The 17,284-nt window shown below is 42.3% G+C and overlaps 1 protein-coding gene across 1 annotated transcript in view; it reads left to right on the top strand.

Moving 5' to 3' along the window:
* Positions 1-17,284, top strand: part of CCDC60 (coiled-coil domain containing 60) — a 257,290-nt gene that overhangs the window by 172,429 nt on the left and 67,577 nt on the right. Inside the window, exon 3 of the mRNA XM_006865505.1 lies at positions 12,892-13,062. Coding sequence (XP_006865567.1) covers positions 12,892-13,062 — 171 coding nt within the window. The remainder of the gene's footprint in view (positions 1-12,891; positions 13,063-17,284) is intronic.

Genomic DNA, 17,284 nt, shown 5'->3' with positions numbered 1-17,284 from the left:
ACTGCCTTCCCAATTTCTTGGTGTACACAAATGAGCACTTCCAGAGTTGTGTTCATTTGTTCAAACATCTCATTTGTTAGTCCATCAGTTCCTGGAGCCTTGTTTTTCACCAGTGCCTTCAGTTTGGACTGCATCAGGCTACCTGTGTTTAAGTTCTAGCTCTACCACTTACTAACTCTGTGATCAAAAGACTTGACTTCTGTAAGCCATATGTTTGTTTGTTTGTTAAATACCATTAAGTCGTTTCTGACTCATAGTGCCCCTGTATAGGGTTTCCAAGGAGTGACTGATGGGCTTGAACTGTAGACATTGTGGTTAGCAGTTGAGTGTAACAGTACCTACTTCACAGGGATGTTGTGAGGATTCCATGAGATGATGCTGAGTTCAGTGCCTACCACAAGGTAATTACTGGCTATTACAATGCACCTATCCCATTACACCACCTTCAGCCTTTCCCCTGCCCCCCACCAACCCTTCTTCCTTATAGACTCAGACCCTCCCATTATCTATTTCCCAGCTGCCCAAGGCATCCTCTAGGCAGTTTCATGATTCTTAAGTTAATTGCCTTTTTCCCATTACCCAGATTAATCCTCCCAACATCTGTCCCAAGTCCATAAACTGTAAATAGCGATTTGGCCAATAATGGCGGCATTTCAAAAGTGAGAATCATAACAGTTTTGGACAAGGAAATAAAGCAAGATAGAGGCTTACCTTCCTCTCACATGAGACAGGAAGGTGGCCATACAGTACTGATATGGTAGCTACTTGGCCATCTGAGACCCAGATTATTTATTATTTCCTTAGTATTTGCTGCTATCTACAATGTTCACAGAATGGCTGCTAGAGCTCCAGCCATTACAGCCAAGTCACATCCAGCAAGAAGGGAAGAAAGGCCCCAGGGGCATGTGCCTCCTAACTATGTCAGTTCCATTCTAAGAGTTTTTCCAGAAGCTCCTCCAAGTGACTTCTACTTACATTTCCCTGAACTTTCCTTTATCTAACGGAAACTAGAAAATCTAATTTTATGTGTTATCTTTTATTTTTTTTAGCTACACACATTGATGTCATAGGTAATGTGGTTTGTTACTAAGGAAACAGGGGAAATGGACATTTGGAGGCAACTGGCAGTGGGAGAGAGAGAGAAGTGGGAAACGAAAGCTAACAAATGTTGATCCCCTCTTCCATAATAGACACTGCCTTCAAGGAGCTCACAGTACAGTAGGGAAGGCAGACAACTCAAGAGGCAACTGTCGTCGGGTGTGGGAATGTAACTGTGGGAAGCACAATGGGACAGAGCTGAGTCCTAGACTGCAGGTGGTGTGAAGAGCAGGCAGAAGTATTGAATGGACAAAAGGTAAGTTATTCCCAAGCCTTTAAGGAAAGGATCCCAAGTAAAGAAGAAGAAACTGTGGCAGGGAGAGAGAAAAGCAAGTACAATCTTCAAGGTTAAGAGACATAATGAGGAGAGTGGGGGTGAGCAGTTAGAGAGAGAGACAAAATCAAGATCTTAAGAGAACCTTTATTGTCAGGGAACCCCTAGGTGGAGCAAATGGTTAACGCAAGTAGTTGCGAACAAAAAGTTTGCATGTTCAAATCTACCCAGAAGTAGGTTAGAAAGAAGACCTAAAGATCTACTTTCCAAAAGCCTGTCACTGAAAACCCTACGGAGCACAGTTTCACTCTGACACACGTAGGATTGCAGTGGGGTGGATTCAATTCAAAACTAAGGCAACTGGTTTTATTTCTACTGGAATGAGGAAAGAGTCTGGACTTTATCCTGAGATCAGTGGCAAGCCATTGAAGGATTCAGAGCACTATGACTGAAACAATGAGATTTACATTGTAAAAAAAATGTCCTGGGGTAGCCAGGTGGAGAAAGGCTTTGGAAAGAGAAAGGCCAGGTAGCAGAATATTCAGAGTAATGATGGAAACACATGGCGGTTTCTGGTCAGGAAAAAGTCACATGACATGTGGGCAGTGGAATTGACATGACTCCAGGATGAATGAATTGTAAGTCATTTCCCCGTTATACAGTGAAACACACTGGACGTTGGTGGCATAGTGGTTAAGCATTCGGCTGCTAACCGGTAGGTCAGCAGTTCAAATCCACTAGCTGTCCGTGGCAGGAAGATGTGGTAGACTGCTTCTGCAAAGATAACAGCATTGGAAGGTCTATAGAGAACTTCTACTGTCTTCTACACAGTCGGCTATAAATCAAAATCTAAAGACAGTAATGAATTTATGAGGAGGTGTTTGTTTATAACGACTACTGGTACTCATTAGACTATTTAGTACTCATCATTGACCACGGAAACCCTCTAGCTTGTGCCTACTTGCAGCTTAGAGACCCACCTGACCTGTTGCCCAGTTCTCAGAAAACCCATGAGAATTTTGCCAAAGACCCAGGCAGAGATAACACTGAAGCAGCTAACATGACTTCTCCAATGAAGAGTCCATTGCTGCATTGCTACAAAAGTCCCAGTACCATCTTTCTTCCACCGGATGGATGGTCAAAAGGAACACACATCAATGGGTCCTTCTCTTTGGGCTAAATCATCCATATGAACTTTTGACCTGGGAGGTGAAAAAGGCTGACTCTGCAAATCTCCCATTGTTGGACATCACAATTAGCAAATGACCCAGGGATGGTAAAGAGATGTTCAGATGTGATTTAATAAGAATGTGGCTGCAGTAAGTACTCAGAATATGTTTGCAATCAATTTACTGTATACACAATATGCTACCAGAGAAATCTTTTGTGTATGCAGTTGACCTTTATCTTTTGCAATCTTGTCCTATAAAGAAGAGTGAAATCCTCCATTGCAAATCATTAGCACTCAAGAAATGGCTTTAATTTGCATGCTGACAAAGATATTAACTTGGGGGTGGGGGGATAATACAACACGTCCCTTTGTCTGAAAAGCAGTTCAAAATCTGTGTTGTGACTACAGTTGACTGAAGTTCAATTACTGTAATAAATGTATTCCAAATTTCATCTCAATTGCATTTGCATTTTAATGAATGATTCTCACCTTCTTGTCAATTTGGCAGCCAGGCTAGATTTATTAAGTTATTGTATAAACAGGGCATTCTAATGCAGGGATTTAAATGCAAAATATTTGTTCAGTGTGTTTGAACTGGGGCTGCGTTATTAATTTGCCTGGACTGGGTTGCGGGAAAATTCGAGAATTTAAGGATGGTGTTTTCAGATCCCTTCGTTCTATCATGTTTGCCCGCTCCATCTCTGAAATCAATATGTCTGGGTGGGCTGACAAAGCCAGGCATGAGCCAGCCAGATGAAGTGGACTCTTCAAGCCTCCTGCCTCGACAAACTGGGAAAAAACTGATTTATTTGCCATTATTTGAAAACAGTAAAATTTGTTAAGTGAAAATTTCCCATGTAGGTAATTCCTTTCTGTGAGAGCAGGACATCCCTGAAATCGAATTGCTCAGAGTGTTTGTTCATCTTAATGTCATTCTGCCATCCCCAATGAAGCACTCCTAGCTTTATAGCCCCATATTTCTTACAGGCAGAGATGGAAAATGTGAGTGAAAACCAGCTGGGTGTAGGGTCATAATATCATTTTAAAAAAAATTTTTTTAAGTACATCTGGGCTGTTGGATTTTAACAAAGTGGTTTGCCGTGGTTCATCCCATGCCCTTCATTTTGGAAAAGCAGAATGGAAGTTACTATCTCCTCCCAGCTCTTCAGAACACTGCAATTGCTAGCAAGACCCCTAGCAATGAAGGCAGGGCAATCCACTGCAGGGGAGGTATAGCCCTGGTTTCCTTTAGGACCCTTGGGTTGGAAACTGATTCAGGAAGTGGGTAACTGATTGGCTGCAAGCAGAGGGAGAATGTCCATTACAAGTATTTGTGAAGTGTGGCACTGTAGTATAAACACTGGACTGCCAACCACAAGGAATTTGGTTCAAACCCACCGGCTGCTCCTTGGAAACCCTATATAGGGTGGCTATGAGTCAAACTAACTCTACAGCACTTAACAGCAACAACAAAATCATCTAGTTTGTCTTCTAATGTTTGTGTATTTTCACTTTCGTTTGACTGTATTTATGCCAGTCCCTAACTTGGTCCCTATTTTTTCATTGATGAACTTTATACTTTTAGGTTTTACATTTAGATCTTCGATCCATCTTGAATTCATTTTTGTATGTGGTGTGAAATATAGGTCTTATTTTATTCTTCTGCAAATAGATTCCTAGTTTTGAAAGCACCATTTGTTGAAGAGACTCTCTCTTCCCTATTGAATATGTTTTGGCCCTTTGTCAAAGATCAACTGTCCACAGGTGGATAGATGTATATCTGGGTTCTCCATTCTGTTCCTGTGAACAGTCTTTTTTACAAGTTGGACAGGCCAGCTGTGTGGGTACGTCTAATACACCAGAAAGGACTCTCATCAGCGCACTGATCAAATGTTTTATCAGAAATGCCAGACATTCCTCCAAACCCAAAACAAAACAAACCCTATTGCAGTAAAGTAGATTCCAACTCATGACAATGCTATGTGTTTTACAGAGTAGAATTCCTCCATAGGGTTTTCTTGGATGTAATCTTGGTAGAAGAAGATAGCCAGATCTTTCTTCTGTGGCCACTGGGTGAGTTTAAAACATCAACCTTTTTATTAGGTTAGGGTTGAGCACAAATTAAACTATTTGTGCCACCCGGGGACCTAGTTACCTCTCAGAAGGAATTGTTAATTACATCATGCTTCAACTTTTCTCCTAAACTACCATTTCCTCATAACTGAGATAATTTATTTCTTAATAGCATATTTCATAAAATCTAGCAACCACATTTTTTTCCATATTTTATTTAGTATCTCTGAAATTAGAATGCATTGTAAAATCATGCCTTGATTCCATTGGTATGAATATTTCTTTCTTTGTAGTTCATAAAATAATGGTGCATCTTACAAGGAATGAAGCCAACAATTTATTCCTTAGGAGTCCTGGTGTAGCACTGTGGGCTAATGCGCTAAACTACAAAGTAGGTTTGAATTGCAAGGTTGGCAGTTCAAGGTCACCAGTCGCTCCCTGGAAACCCTATATGGGGTTGCTATGGGTTGGAACAGCACTTAACAACTACAACATTTACTCCATGCGGAACTAAGGGACTTTCAATAAGTATTTCTTGCTCATGTGTCTGAAGGCTGTCTAGCATTTGGTTGATCTAGGCTGGGATTCAATGGTAGAATTTTTGCTTTCCATGCAGAAAACCTGGTGAATAAAACATTTGAGAACCAGGTCTGACTGGCTTCACAAGGGGGAAAGAGAATCAAACTCAAAATCAGCCCAAGACCGATTCCTATGAAGTAGAGGTCAGACACGCCTCCACCCTATATCCTTTTTCCCCTCTTCTGACACTAACCATCCCTCACACACACAGCACTCTCTGCTTCACATCTGGATTGGACAATTAATTGCAATGGCCACACAGAATTCATAACAATACTCACAATTATGGTGTTAAATAGGGAAGTAAATGGTACAATTCAGGATCAGAAACAACTCAGGATACAGCAGTTTCCAATCAGGAATGCCTCTTCTCTGCTGTACTGTACACACCTCACTTCTGTCTTTGGTTTCTCAGCCATGTGGTCCCTTGGCCTCTGCCTTGTTTGGGCAAATGTTACAAGCTCTTTTAGCCAACCTGTGAATGCCTAAAGGGCACATTCTACAAGCCAGTCTCATTCCTGACCGTAGGCACTCAGCTTTACTCAGTCCATGGGCCTAGAACCCACAGCTGCTCTGCCTCTCCATGCTACCACCTCTGCTGCCCATTCTGCTGTTGCCACTTTTCTATGTAGGGACCTCACATTCCTCTCATGCTCTTCCTTCTTGATGGTCCTGGGATCATTGGTTCCTACTGAGATGACTTTTTAAAAACCAAACTGAAGGGCAAAACTAACCAATCCCAGCCTGTACACCTTATTTGCATGGTCCCACCCAATCACCTGGTGGGGATTAAAGAGGACTTTGGATAGAAAAGCCATAGCCAGTAAATTCAAGGTACCACACCTGGGTTCCATTCCCAACCAATATATCCCATATGCTGCCAAAACCTGTCTGTCAGTGAAGGCTTGCATGGTGCTATGATGTTGGACATGTTTTAACAGAGCTTCCAGACTAAGACAGAGTACAAAGCAAGGTTTGGAAACCACACAGTGGGTTCAACAACAAACATGATCATACCACCGAACATGAAGCCAGTATAGGCCCAGGTAATGTCTCATTCCGTTGTGCATGGGGCCTGCAAAAAATAATGTGGCACGAATCATCCCTCCTACAGCCTTTTCTATTCAGCTTGGTTTGACAGTTCACTGCAGTGCAGTCAGACACCATACACACAGTTGGGTGGTTTATTAGGGAAGTTAACCAGTTAAAATACAGGATCAGAAATGCTCAGGGTACAGCTCTTCCATCCGGACAATCTCTCCTCAGCCATGCCCATGACCAGACCTCTCCCTTCCCTGTCAATGTTACAAAGTTCTTTTAGGGCTGCTAATAAAGGCCCACAGGACACACCACTCCACCGGAAGCCTCAGCCTGAAGGCACTCAGCTCTAGCCATGTGAGTCAGCAAACTTAGATCCCCCACTTAAATGCCTCGTGGCACCCCACTCTGCAAGCAAGCTTCCTGCCCGAAGTCACTCAGCTTTACTTGCTCTGTGGCCTGCGGAGCCCACTGCTCTGTCTGGTGCTCTGGTTCTTGGTTCTGCTGCTGCGGGTCCTCTGTCACTCTTCCATGTCATAGCTTTCTGTCCCTAGGTGTCAAATTTCAATAAGCAGAGATCTCAGGGTCCACTTTTCTGAGATTGTTCATTTTATACTCAAGTTTCTAATTTTTACAGTGACAATTCTGCTAACATCCACAGACGAATCATGTCGTCCTATAAGTATCTTCTCCCACCTTTTCTTACCCAGACCCAGCAGGGAAGACAGCCACAGCCTGTCCTCTCCAACACCTTAACCACTATGCACACTACTCCTTCAAGTACAAAGGTCTCCGGAGTGAAGCTCTGCATAGTTTCAACCTTGTCCCTTCAGCCTGACTCAGCTACCCTGCTGAGCGTGTTTTTGCTGCTACAATCAGTGTCCTTCTCTTCTCGGCTCCCATACAGACAACATATGCCTGCAAAAAACAAAATTCACTGCCTTCCCATGCGGTGATTCCCACGAAGTTATACTGAGTAGAGGAAACTTTCCGTTTTATAATCCGTGTCTTTCTTCACTTGCCTGATGCAGTTAATTATCTTACTCCCATTGTTCCTCTTTCGATGTTAGCCAAGGGAGTTTTACATCATGAAAAGCTGCGAGCAGGAGGCCCCGGGTGAGTGGATTTAAAGGCGAAAGTTGCTCTTCCCTGCAAATAGCTCCCTGCACACAAATAGTCTGGTAATCAGCAATAATGATGAAGAAAATGTAGGAAACATACAAGGGAATTAAATGGGAATTTTCTAAAATATTAAACATTTTTAAATGGGCCTCTGAGGTATCAGGGGAACACTTAGGAGCTTGCTGAATGAATATCTCACAGCCTGAAGTTCCCAGCGTACACTGGTATATCTAACACGCAGACCCAGACCCTCCCTCCCCTGCTTCCATCAGCCCACCAGTTCCAGGAGGCCAAGTGGCTGTAAGTCTGACCGTTGTTGTTAGGTGCCATCGAGTCACTCTATTCACAACAGAACCAAGCACTGTCTGGTCCTGCGCCAGTCTCATAAACGTTGTTATGTTTGAGCCCATTGCTGCTGTCACTATGTGAATCCATCTTATTGGGAGTCTGCCTCTTTTTAGCTGACCCTCCACTTTATCAAGCATGATGTCTTTCTCCAGGAACTGGTCTCTCCAGTAATATATCCAACGTTTAAGAGGCAAAGTCTGGTCATCCTAACTTCCAAGGGGCTGTGTGGCTGTACTTCTTCCAACACAGATCTGTTTGTTCTTTTGGCAGTCTGTGGCACTTTCAGCACTCTCCTTCAACACCATAGCTCAAAGGAATCAATTCTTCTATGGTCTTCCTTATTCACTGTCCAACTTTAACAAGCATATGAGGCTATTGAAAATACCAAGCCTTGGATCAGGAGTATTTTAGTCCTCAAACTACCATCTTTGCTCTTGAACATTTTAAAGCAGTCTTGTGCAGATTTGCCTAATGCATGACGTTATTTGATTTCCTGACTGCTGTTTCCATGAGTGCTGATGGTTGGTCTAAGCAAATTGAAGTCTTTGACAACTTCCATCATTTCACCATTTATCTGACGCTATTTATTTGTCCCGTAATAAGGATTTCTGCTCTGTTTACATTGAGATCCAAACCCATACGGAAGACTATGGTCTTGGATCTACATCAGTAAGTATTTTAAGTTCGCTTCGTTTTCAGCAAGCCAGGTTGTATCATCGGCATCTCGTGAGTCTGACTAGCTTGGTTAAAGATGGGCTGCAATTCACCAGAAACCCTGCCTGCCAGATTCCCTCACACTGGCCCAAATGCACTTCCCCAGTTCTCTCATTGGAGCTAACAGATGAGATGGACAGTCACCATTATCTGCATTTAGAAATTTGCTACAGACTTGACTTTTCATGGTTGTTGTTGTTGTTGTTGTTAAATGTAGTCAAGACAGTTCTGAGTCATAGCAACCATGTCTAGGGTTTCCAAAGAGTGGCTAGTGATTTTGAACTGCTGACCTTGTGGTTCAAACGAACTTTGTGGTCCAGTGCTTTATCCCACAGCGCCACACCATGACCCCTATATGAGGGGGTTTCAAAAAATTAGGGGGGAAATATCCATTCTATTTCAATTCCATTTTTCTGTGAACTTTTTGAAGCCCCCTCAAACAGATGTTTGAGAGAAATGTCTTCCTAGTTTCAGTACAGGGAGCAGCTAGATACCTCCTGAATGTTGTAGTTAAGTGCTGTAGATTCAGTTCTGACTCATAGTGACTCTGGATAGGGGTTTCTGAGGAGCAACTGATGGGTTTAAACCGCTGACCTTGTGTTTAGCAGTCCAGTGCGTATTCCTCAGCGCCACACCAGGAGTCCTGAATAGCTTTTCAAAAAACGGTTAGCCATTAGGAATCATGTAAGGGATTGTGTTTTCCTCTTTGCACTGACTACTGGGATGCCTAGGGACAAACTTGTCTACCAGATCACTGGGACATGAGTTTTGCCTTACCTGATTTTGTTTTCTTTCTCCTCTTGTTTTCCCTATCACCTGCTTTTTTTCACCTTTTTCTTTTATTTTTTCCCTGACTCTAATCTCTTTTGGGGACTCGATGGCACAATAGCTATTCCTTTTGGAATCAGAGTACAAGTAAGTCAACTAAGTCTCTTACTGACCTCTTAATTATTCCAGTAACCTACTGGTGGTGTGTTAAGTTCGACTCATAGTGACCCTGTAGGACAGAGCTGAATTGTCCCATACAGCATCCAAAGTTGTAATCTTTATGGAAGCAAGCTGCCATATTGTTCTCCTTTGGAGTGACTGGTAAATTCAAATGCAAATTTTTGCATTAGCAGCCAAGAACTTAACTACAGTACCACCACGGCTCCCTCTCTTAACTACTGTTATTGTTGTTGCTGTGTGTCGTCGAATCCGTTCCAGCTCATAGCATCCCTCCCTGTACAGGGCTTCCATGAGAGGCTGACCTTGTGGTTACCAGTCCAGTGTTTACAACAGTAATAATAGTATTACTAACAGTAGCAACTAGGATACAGAGGATTCCCGGTACGGGATAAGCTGTAGGATAAGCATTGGACTGTGAGCCACAAGGTCTGTGGTTCGAACACGCCAGCCGCTTCTTGGAAACCCTATACAGGATCGCTATGAGTCAGAACCAAGTTGATGGCACTTAACATCAACAGGGTCCAGAGGCGAAGACTGAGGACATGTTCACCTTGTAGTGCTGTGCCCTGAATAGGACCTGATACACAGTAACTGTCCAGGGCCTGGGACATAGTGGTGGTTCTGTTAAGTGTCATCGAGTCAGTTCAGACTCATAGCAAACCTGTCTAGCGTTTCTGAGTGTGGCTGGTGGATTTGAACCGCAGACCTTGTAGGTGTCATTCCAAAGCCACACATAATAGCTGCTCACTTAATATCCAAGCCCCTTGGATTTTCTTTGGTATGAACCATCATCCTGGCACTTATTTAAACACTAATTTAATAAGGATGGCATCAGCCCTCACCGTCAAAGGAAATACAAAAGACCTGAAGCTGCTCCGTCCTTCTTTCTTTCCCTCCCTCCTTCCTCCTCCGCCTCTTATTTCCTTTCTTTCTTCCCTTCGTCTCCCTCTCTCCCTTATTATGGATTGAACTCCGTCCTTAAGCAAATGTGTTAGAATCCAGACCCCCCATACCTGTGAAACACTGCAACCACCATGAAACGTAATCACGTTCCATAATGCAATCGAATGCTATGTTAACAAGAAGTGAAAAAATACCAGTCACAAAACTGCTTAACTAAAATGAATGCTGTAGAGATGGCAGGAGAGGTTTGTACAAAATGAGTTTATCTGCTATAGAACAGGACGTTTTGTGGGTTTAGTAGTTTTTTAAAATAGTCTAAACACTTTTTTCATGAAAATGAAATCAGACATTTTGGAAATTACTGAGGCAGTTCTGTTGTCATTGTGTGCCATAAAGTCAATCCTGACTTATAGTGACCCTGTATAGGGTTTCCAAGAGTGGCTGGTGAGTCTGAACTGTCAACTTTGTGGCTACCAGTCTCGTGCTTATCCTACAGCACCATACCAGGACTCGATACATCCCAGTTGTTGTTGATGTAGTTAAGTGTTGAGTCAGTTCTGACTCATACCAACTTTGTATAGGGTTTCCGAGGAGTGGCTGGTGGGTTTGAACCACTGACCTTATGGTTAGCAGTGCTACACCAGGACTCGGTACATCCCTTGTTGTTGTTGTGAAGTACCGTCAAGTTGGTTCCGACCCATAGCGACTCTGTATAGGGTTTCTGAGGAGCAGCTGGTAAGCTTGAACCCCTGACCTTGCAGTTCAAATGGCTTTGCAGTCTGGCGCATTAACCCACAGCACCACACCAAGACTCCTTACATCCCTAGCAACCTCCAAATCCAGGCTCACTTAATTCCAGAAGGCAAGGCTTTGCACCATCTGTTCCCTGCTACCTCCTACAGCTTTAGTGTGGCTGTGCTCCCACATGCCTTTTGTACTGTGTATTTTCTAAGATACCTGATGCTCCCTAAACAAGCCCTCTTTAGACTCACCTCTTTGCATGCACACCTGCTGTTCTGTCCACTGTCATACCATTTCCCCCATCCAACTGGTGAATTCATGCTTCGTCCAAGTATCACCTCCTCCAGAAAGTCTCCCTAGATTTTTCTGGGTTCCTGCAGCCCTTAAGCACACTGTGTTGAGAATTGATGAGTGTGCTGGTACCACTAGACTGCCACGTCTCGGAGGGTGCATCCCTTTTCTTACTCCCTTGTGTAGTCTCAAGCCCTACACTGATGCCCGGGATCCCAAGTTCTCACTCAATGTCAGCCAGAAAAAGGAACGAATGAAAGTCCCCAGTTAGTGGCCACCTGTGTAGAACAATCTGAAAGTAGCTGGAAAAGACCCACCGCCCACCAACCAGCATTCTCCCTGTGGACATTTCCAACATGCCTCTGCTGAAATGAAAATGCCCTTTGTAACACTTTAACACTTGCAAGCAAATAAGCAGGGATTAATTAATCATAATCTGGCCATCACAGCTTGTTAAAACTATTCCCATCCAACACTGAGCACACGAGAGTGTCCAGGAGAGGAAAACAAGCAACTCAGGAAAGGAGATGCTGCGTCCTATAAGAATATACCCCCGAGTCTGAAAGAGGCACCCACACACACAAAGCCCAGAGTTCTCTCTTTGCCTTCATCCTGTGTTGGCACTGAGGAGCCAGTATCTCTTTCCCTAGACCAGGAAGCCTACGGGATCCAGTGTCTTGTGCATCACTGGACCCACAACAGTCAACACAATGCCTAGTGCACTTGGGTTGTTCATTAGGAATTTGGGGAACAAATTAAATTGAATTCCATAAACAACCTACATATTTAGTGAGGTAGAGATATTCATTACAGTACCTGACAGCATCCCAGATAGTCAGATGGGTGGATAGACAGACAAAGGACATGTACACAGCTCTGGCTTCATTCCTTACCCATCCTGCCAACTCTAACACCAAGAAGATTGATAAAAGGGAGGGAGGAATGTAGACCAGCAGAGCACAGCATGCCCACATCATGCCAGGATCAAGCTGTCTGATTAGAACACAGTGGTTGAGTGCACAGAAAAGGATCATAAGGATGATCATGAAGTCCCAGCATATGTTACTTGGCACAGAAAGCCACCTACACATTAATATTTGTGCATCTAAGCTGTGCTTACAAATGTTAGCATTCAGGCAAATTGGAATGAAGGCAGCCTTGGCCAGGAGCCCGGGACTTGTAGTACCTATTCCACCATCAATTATCATGGTTGAGCCCCTCTTCAATGCCGGACACCCTGCTGATCCCGTTCCATGCATCAGGTGATTTCATCCTGTGATATATGAGTCATTCTTTCATAGCACCTGGCAAAGATATGCCTACTTGGCACAGAGTAAGCACTCTCTAGATATTTATTAAATGATGGACTGACCAAGACCTACTGAGATGAAATGACTTGTCCAAGGACATTGATAAGAGGTTGATCCAGAATCCAAGGTCAGACCAACTACTCCAGAAATGTAAAGATGAGAAGAGCGTCCCCCTGCATGCATGAGGGTGCCTCTCAGAGGTTACTGTTCCATATCACTAGGACACTGTCTTTAGAGTCAACTCCTCTTTTGAAAAAATTTTTCTCAATCTCTCTCTCTAGATTGTTGATTCAGTCAGTGAAGATAGGTCACGGGTATTTCACCATGCTGAGGGAGGAAAGTGCAATGAAAAAGAGGCAACAGCAGCTTCAGAAACTGGAAGAGGAAAAAAGAAATCAATTCCAACCAGCCAAAAAGATCTCAGAAATGCATTATGGTGACACACGTTTGACGTAAGTGGGTGCAGTGGCACTGGCATTAGTGGTCTTGGCAAGGTTCATGGGGAATGAACAGTACCTGGGTGGGTAAAGTAAAATCTTCCCTATATGCATGCATCATGTCTGAAAGTAGGAGCTACACAGGAAACAAGCCCTTGCTAGACTCGTTCTTACCTCTGAATTTTTTCTGTGCCTTTCCTTGGATCCTAAATATATTTCTCACCCAGACAATGAGAGAGGGGGGGTGCAAGAATTAAATGCAAAAGAGGTAAATACTATTACATATACAATCCTGTAGTAACAGACATCTCCAAGCAGATGTATGGATAGACACACCAGCTAGACAAGTGAGAGATGGGGGGTTGAAGTATATCCATGAGTATGTATATGAATATATACAATGTTGTTGTAATGGGTGCCATCAAGTCATCTCTAACTCATAGAGGCCCTATGCACACCAAGTCATCTGTAACTCATAGAGACCCTATGCACACCAGGTCATCTGTAACTCATAGAGACCCTATGCACAACAGAGCGAAGCACTGCCCAGTCCTGCCCCATCCTCAAAATAGTTGCTAGGCTTAAGCCCACTACTACTGCTGCTACTTTGCCAATGCATCTCATTGAGGGTCTTCCTCTTTTTCACTGACCCTCCACTTTACCAAGCATGACGTCCTTCTCCATGAACTGGACCCTTCTGATAAAATATCCAAAGTATGAGAGACAAAGTGTGGCAATCCTAGCTTCTAAGAAGCATTCTGGCTGTCCTTCTTTCAACATAGATTTGTTTGTTCTTCTGGCAATTCATGATACTATTAATATTCTTCTCCAACACCATAACTCAAATACATCAATTTTTCTATGGTCTTCCTTATTCATTGTCCAACTTTCCCATGCACATGAGGCTACTGAAAATACCATGGCTTGGGTCAGGTACACCATAGTCCTCAAACTGTTATCTTTGCTCTTCAACACTTTAAAGAAGTCTTGTGCAGCAGATTTGTCTAATGCAATATGTCATTTGATTTCTTGACTGGGGCTTTCAAGAGTGTTGATGGTTGATCTGAGCAAAATGAAGTCTTTGACAACTTCAGTCTTTTCTTCATTTGTCTTGATGGTCCAGTGGTAAGCATTTTTGTTTTCTTTACATCGAGGTGCAACCCATACCAAAAGCTTTGGTCATTGATCTTCATCAGTATTTTAAGTCCTCTCTGCCTTCATCAAGCAAGGTTGTATCATCTGCATATTTCAAGTTGTTTATGAGCCTTCCTCCAATCCTGATGTCATGACTTTCTTCATATAATCCAGCTTCTGGATTATTTGCTCAGCATACAGACTGAATAAGTATGGTGAAAGAATACACCCCTGGCACACACTTTTGCTAATACTAAACCATTCAATGTTCCCTTTTCTATTCGAACAACTGCCTCTTGCTCTATGTACAGGTTCCTCATGAGCACAATTAAGTGTTCTGGAATATCTATTATCTGCAATATTATCCACAGTTTTTCATGATCTACCAGTTAAAAGCCTCTGCACAATAAGTAAAGTACAGGTAAACATCTTTCTGGTATTCTCTATGTTCAGTCAAAGTTCATCTGATGTCAACAACGATATCCCTCATTCCATGTACTCTTCTGAATCCAACTTGAACTTCTGGAAGTTCCTTATCAATGTACTGTTCCAGCTATTTTTAAATTATCTCCAGAAAAATTTTACTTGTATGTGATATCAATGGTATTGTTCAATGATTTCCACATTCCTTTGGGTCACCTCTCTTTGGAATGGACACAAATATGGATCTCTTCCCATCAGTTAGCCACGTAGTTTTCTTCCAAATTTCTTGGCATAGATGAGTGAGCATCTCAATTGCTTCATCCATAAAGAGAAACATCTGTAAACATCCATTAATAATTGGAAGTTGGAATGTATGACATATGAATCTAGGAACATTGGAAATTGTCAAAAATGAAATCAAACACATAAACATTGACATCCTAGGCATTAAGGAACTGAACAGATTTGAAGCATTAGATACTAAAAACTGAAGACAAGAAGAGTTGTGAGATGACATTAAGAATATCATACAGGAAGAAAGCAAAAGATCATTGAGAAGACAAGAGAGAAGGAAAAGACCAAAATGGATGTCAGGACAGACTCTAAAACTTGCTCTCCAGTGTAGAGATACTAAAGCAAATGGAAGAAGTGAGAGACACAAGAGGAGAACAGAAAATTTCAAAGGTCAGCTCAAGAAGACAGAATCAAACATTATAACATATTGTTCAAATACTTGGAGTTATAAAATCAAAACGGAAGAACATGCTCAGCATTTCTCAAGTCTGAGGGAACTGAAGAAAAAATTTAAACTTTGCAGTATTGAAGGATTCTCTGGGCAAAATACTGAATGGTGAAGAAAGTATCAAAAGTAAATGGAAGGAATATACAGAGTCACTGTACCAAAAAGGAATGGTCAATGTTCAACCGTTTTAAGAGATAGTATATGATCAACAGCCAATGATCCTGAAAGAAGTCCAAGGTACATTGTAGTCACTGGCAAAGAACAAGGCACCGGGCATTAATGGAATACAAATTGAAATATTTCAACAAAATGAAGTGGCACTGGAGGCACTCATCTACACCAAGAAATTTGGAAGTCACTACCTGGGTCAACCTCACTATCGTTGGCATGCTTGAGCCCAGTGATGCTGCCACTTTGCCAGTCCATCTCTCTGGGGGTCTTCCTCTTTTTCTCTGACCCTCCACCTTACCAAACATGATATCCTTCTCCAGTGACTGGTCTCTCCTGACAATATGTCTGAAGTATAAGACAAGAAGTTTGGCCATCCTGGTCTCCAATGAGCATTCTGGCTGCACTTCTTCCAATACAGATCTGTTGGTTCTTTTGGCAGCCCATGGCACTTTCAGTATTCTCCTCCAACACCATAACTCAAATGCATCAATTCTTCTACAGTCTTCCTTATTCACTGTCTAACTTTTGCACGCATATGAGGTTATTGAAATTACCATGGCTTGGGTCAGGCGCACCTTAGTCCTCAAGTTGACATCTTTGCTCTTCAACACTTTAACAAGGTCTTGTGCAGCAGATCTGCCCAATCCAATATGTTGTTTGATTTCTTGACTGCTGCTTCCATGAGTGTTGATGGTTGAACCGAGAAAACTTAAGTTTTTGACAACTTAAATCTTTTCTCCATTGATAAGAATGTTGTTTACTGGTCCAGTGGTGAGGATTTTTGTTTTTTTTACATTGAGATGCAATCCATACCAAAGGAGGTAGTCTTTGATCTTGACTAGTAAGTATTTTAAGTCCTCTTCACTTTCAGCAAGCAAGATTGTATCATCTGCATATCGCAAGTTGTTAATGAGTCTTCCTCCAATCTTGATGTCATGTTTTTCTTCATATAACCCAGTTTCTCAGATCATTTGCTCAGCATACAGACAAATTTATGAAAACATCTTAGACATAAGTAAATATCTTGAAGGAATGAATCACTAAACCCTAAGGGAAAGAATACCACCCTGTTGCACACCTTTCCTGATTTTAAACCATTCGGTGTTCCTTTGTTCTGTTCAAACAACTACCTCTTGGTCTATATACAGGTTCCTCATGACCATAATGAAATGTTCTGGAATACTCATACTTTGCAATGTTGTCCATGCTTGTCATGACCCACACAATCAAAAGACTGCATAATAAATAAAGCACAAGTAAACATCTTTCTGGTATTCTCTGCTTTCAGCCAAGATCCATCTGACATCAACAGTGATATACCTTGTTCCACAGCCTCTTCTGAATCTGGCTTGAACCTGTGGAAGTTCTCTGTCAATGTATGAATGCAGCCATTTCTGTATCACCTTTAGTAAAATTTTACTCACATAGGATATCAATGATCTTGTCTAATGATTTCTGCATTCCATTGGGTCACCTCTCTTTGGAATGGGCAAAAATACAGATCTCTTCCAATCAGTTGGCCAGATAGTTGTCTTCCAAATTTCCTGGCATAGATGAGGGAGTGAGTGCCTCCAGTGCTGCCTTACTTTCTTGAAAGATTTCAATTGTATTCCATCAATTCCTGGTGTCTGTTCTTTGCCAATACCTTCAATGTACCTTGGACTCCTTCCTTCCAGATCATTAGCTCTTGATCATATGCTAACTCTTGAAATGGTTATACACTGATCATTTCCATTTGGTACAGTGACTCTTAGTATTCCTTCCATC

Source organism: Chrysochloris asiatica, unplaced genomic scaffold (genome assembly GCF_000296735.1).
Source record: "Chrysochloris asiatica unplaced genomic scaffold, ChrAsi1.0 scaffold00078, whole genome shotgun sequence".
NCBI classification, from domain to species: domain Eukaryota; kingdom Metazoa; phylum Chordata; class Mammalia; order Afrosoricida; family Chrysochloridae; genus Chrysochloris; species Chrysochloris asiatica.
This window is presented reverse-complemented; position numbering and strand designations above follow the sequence as displayed.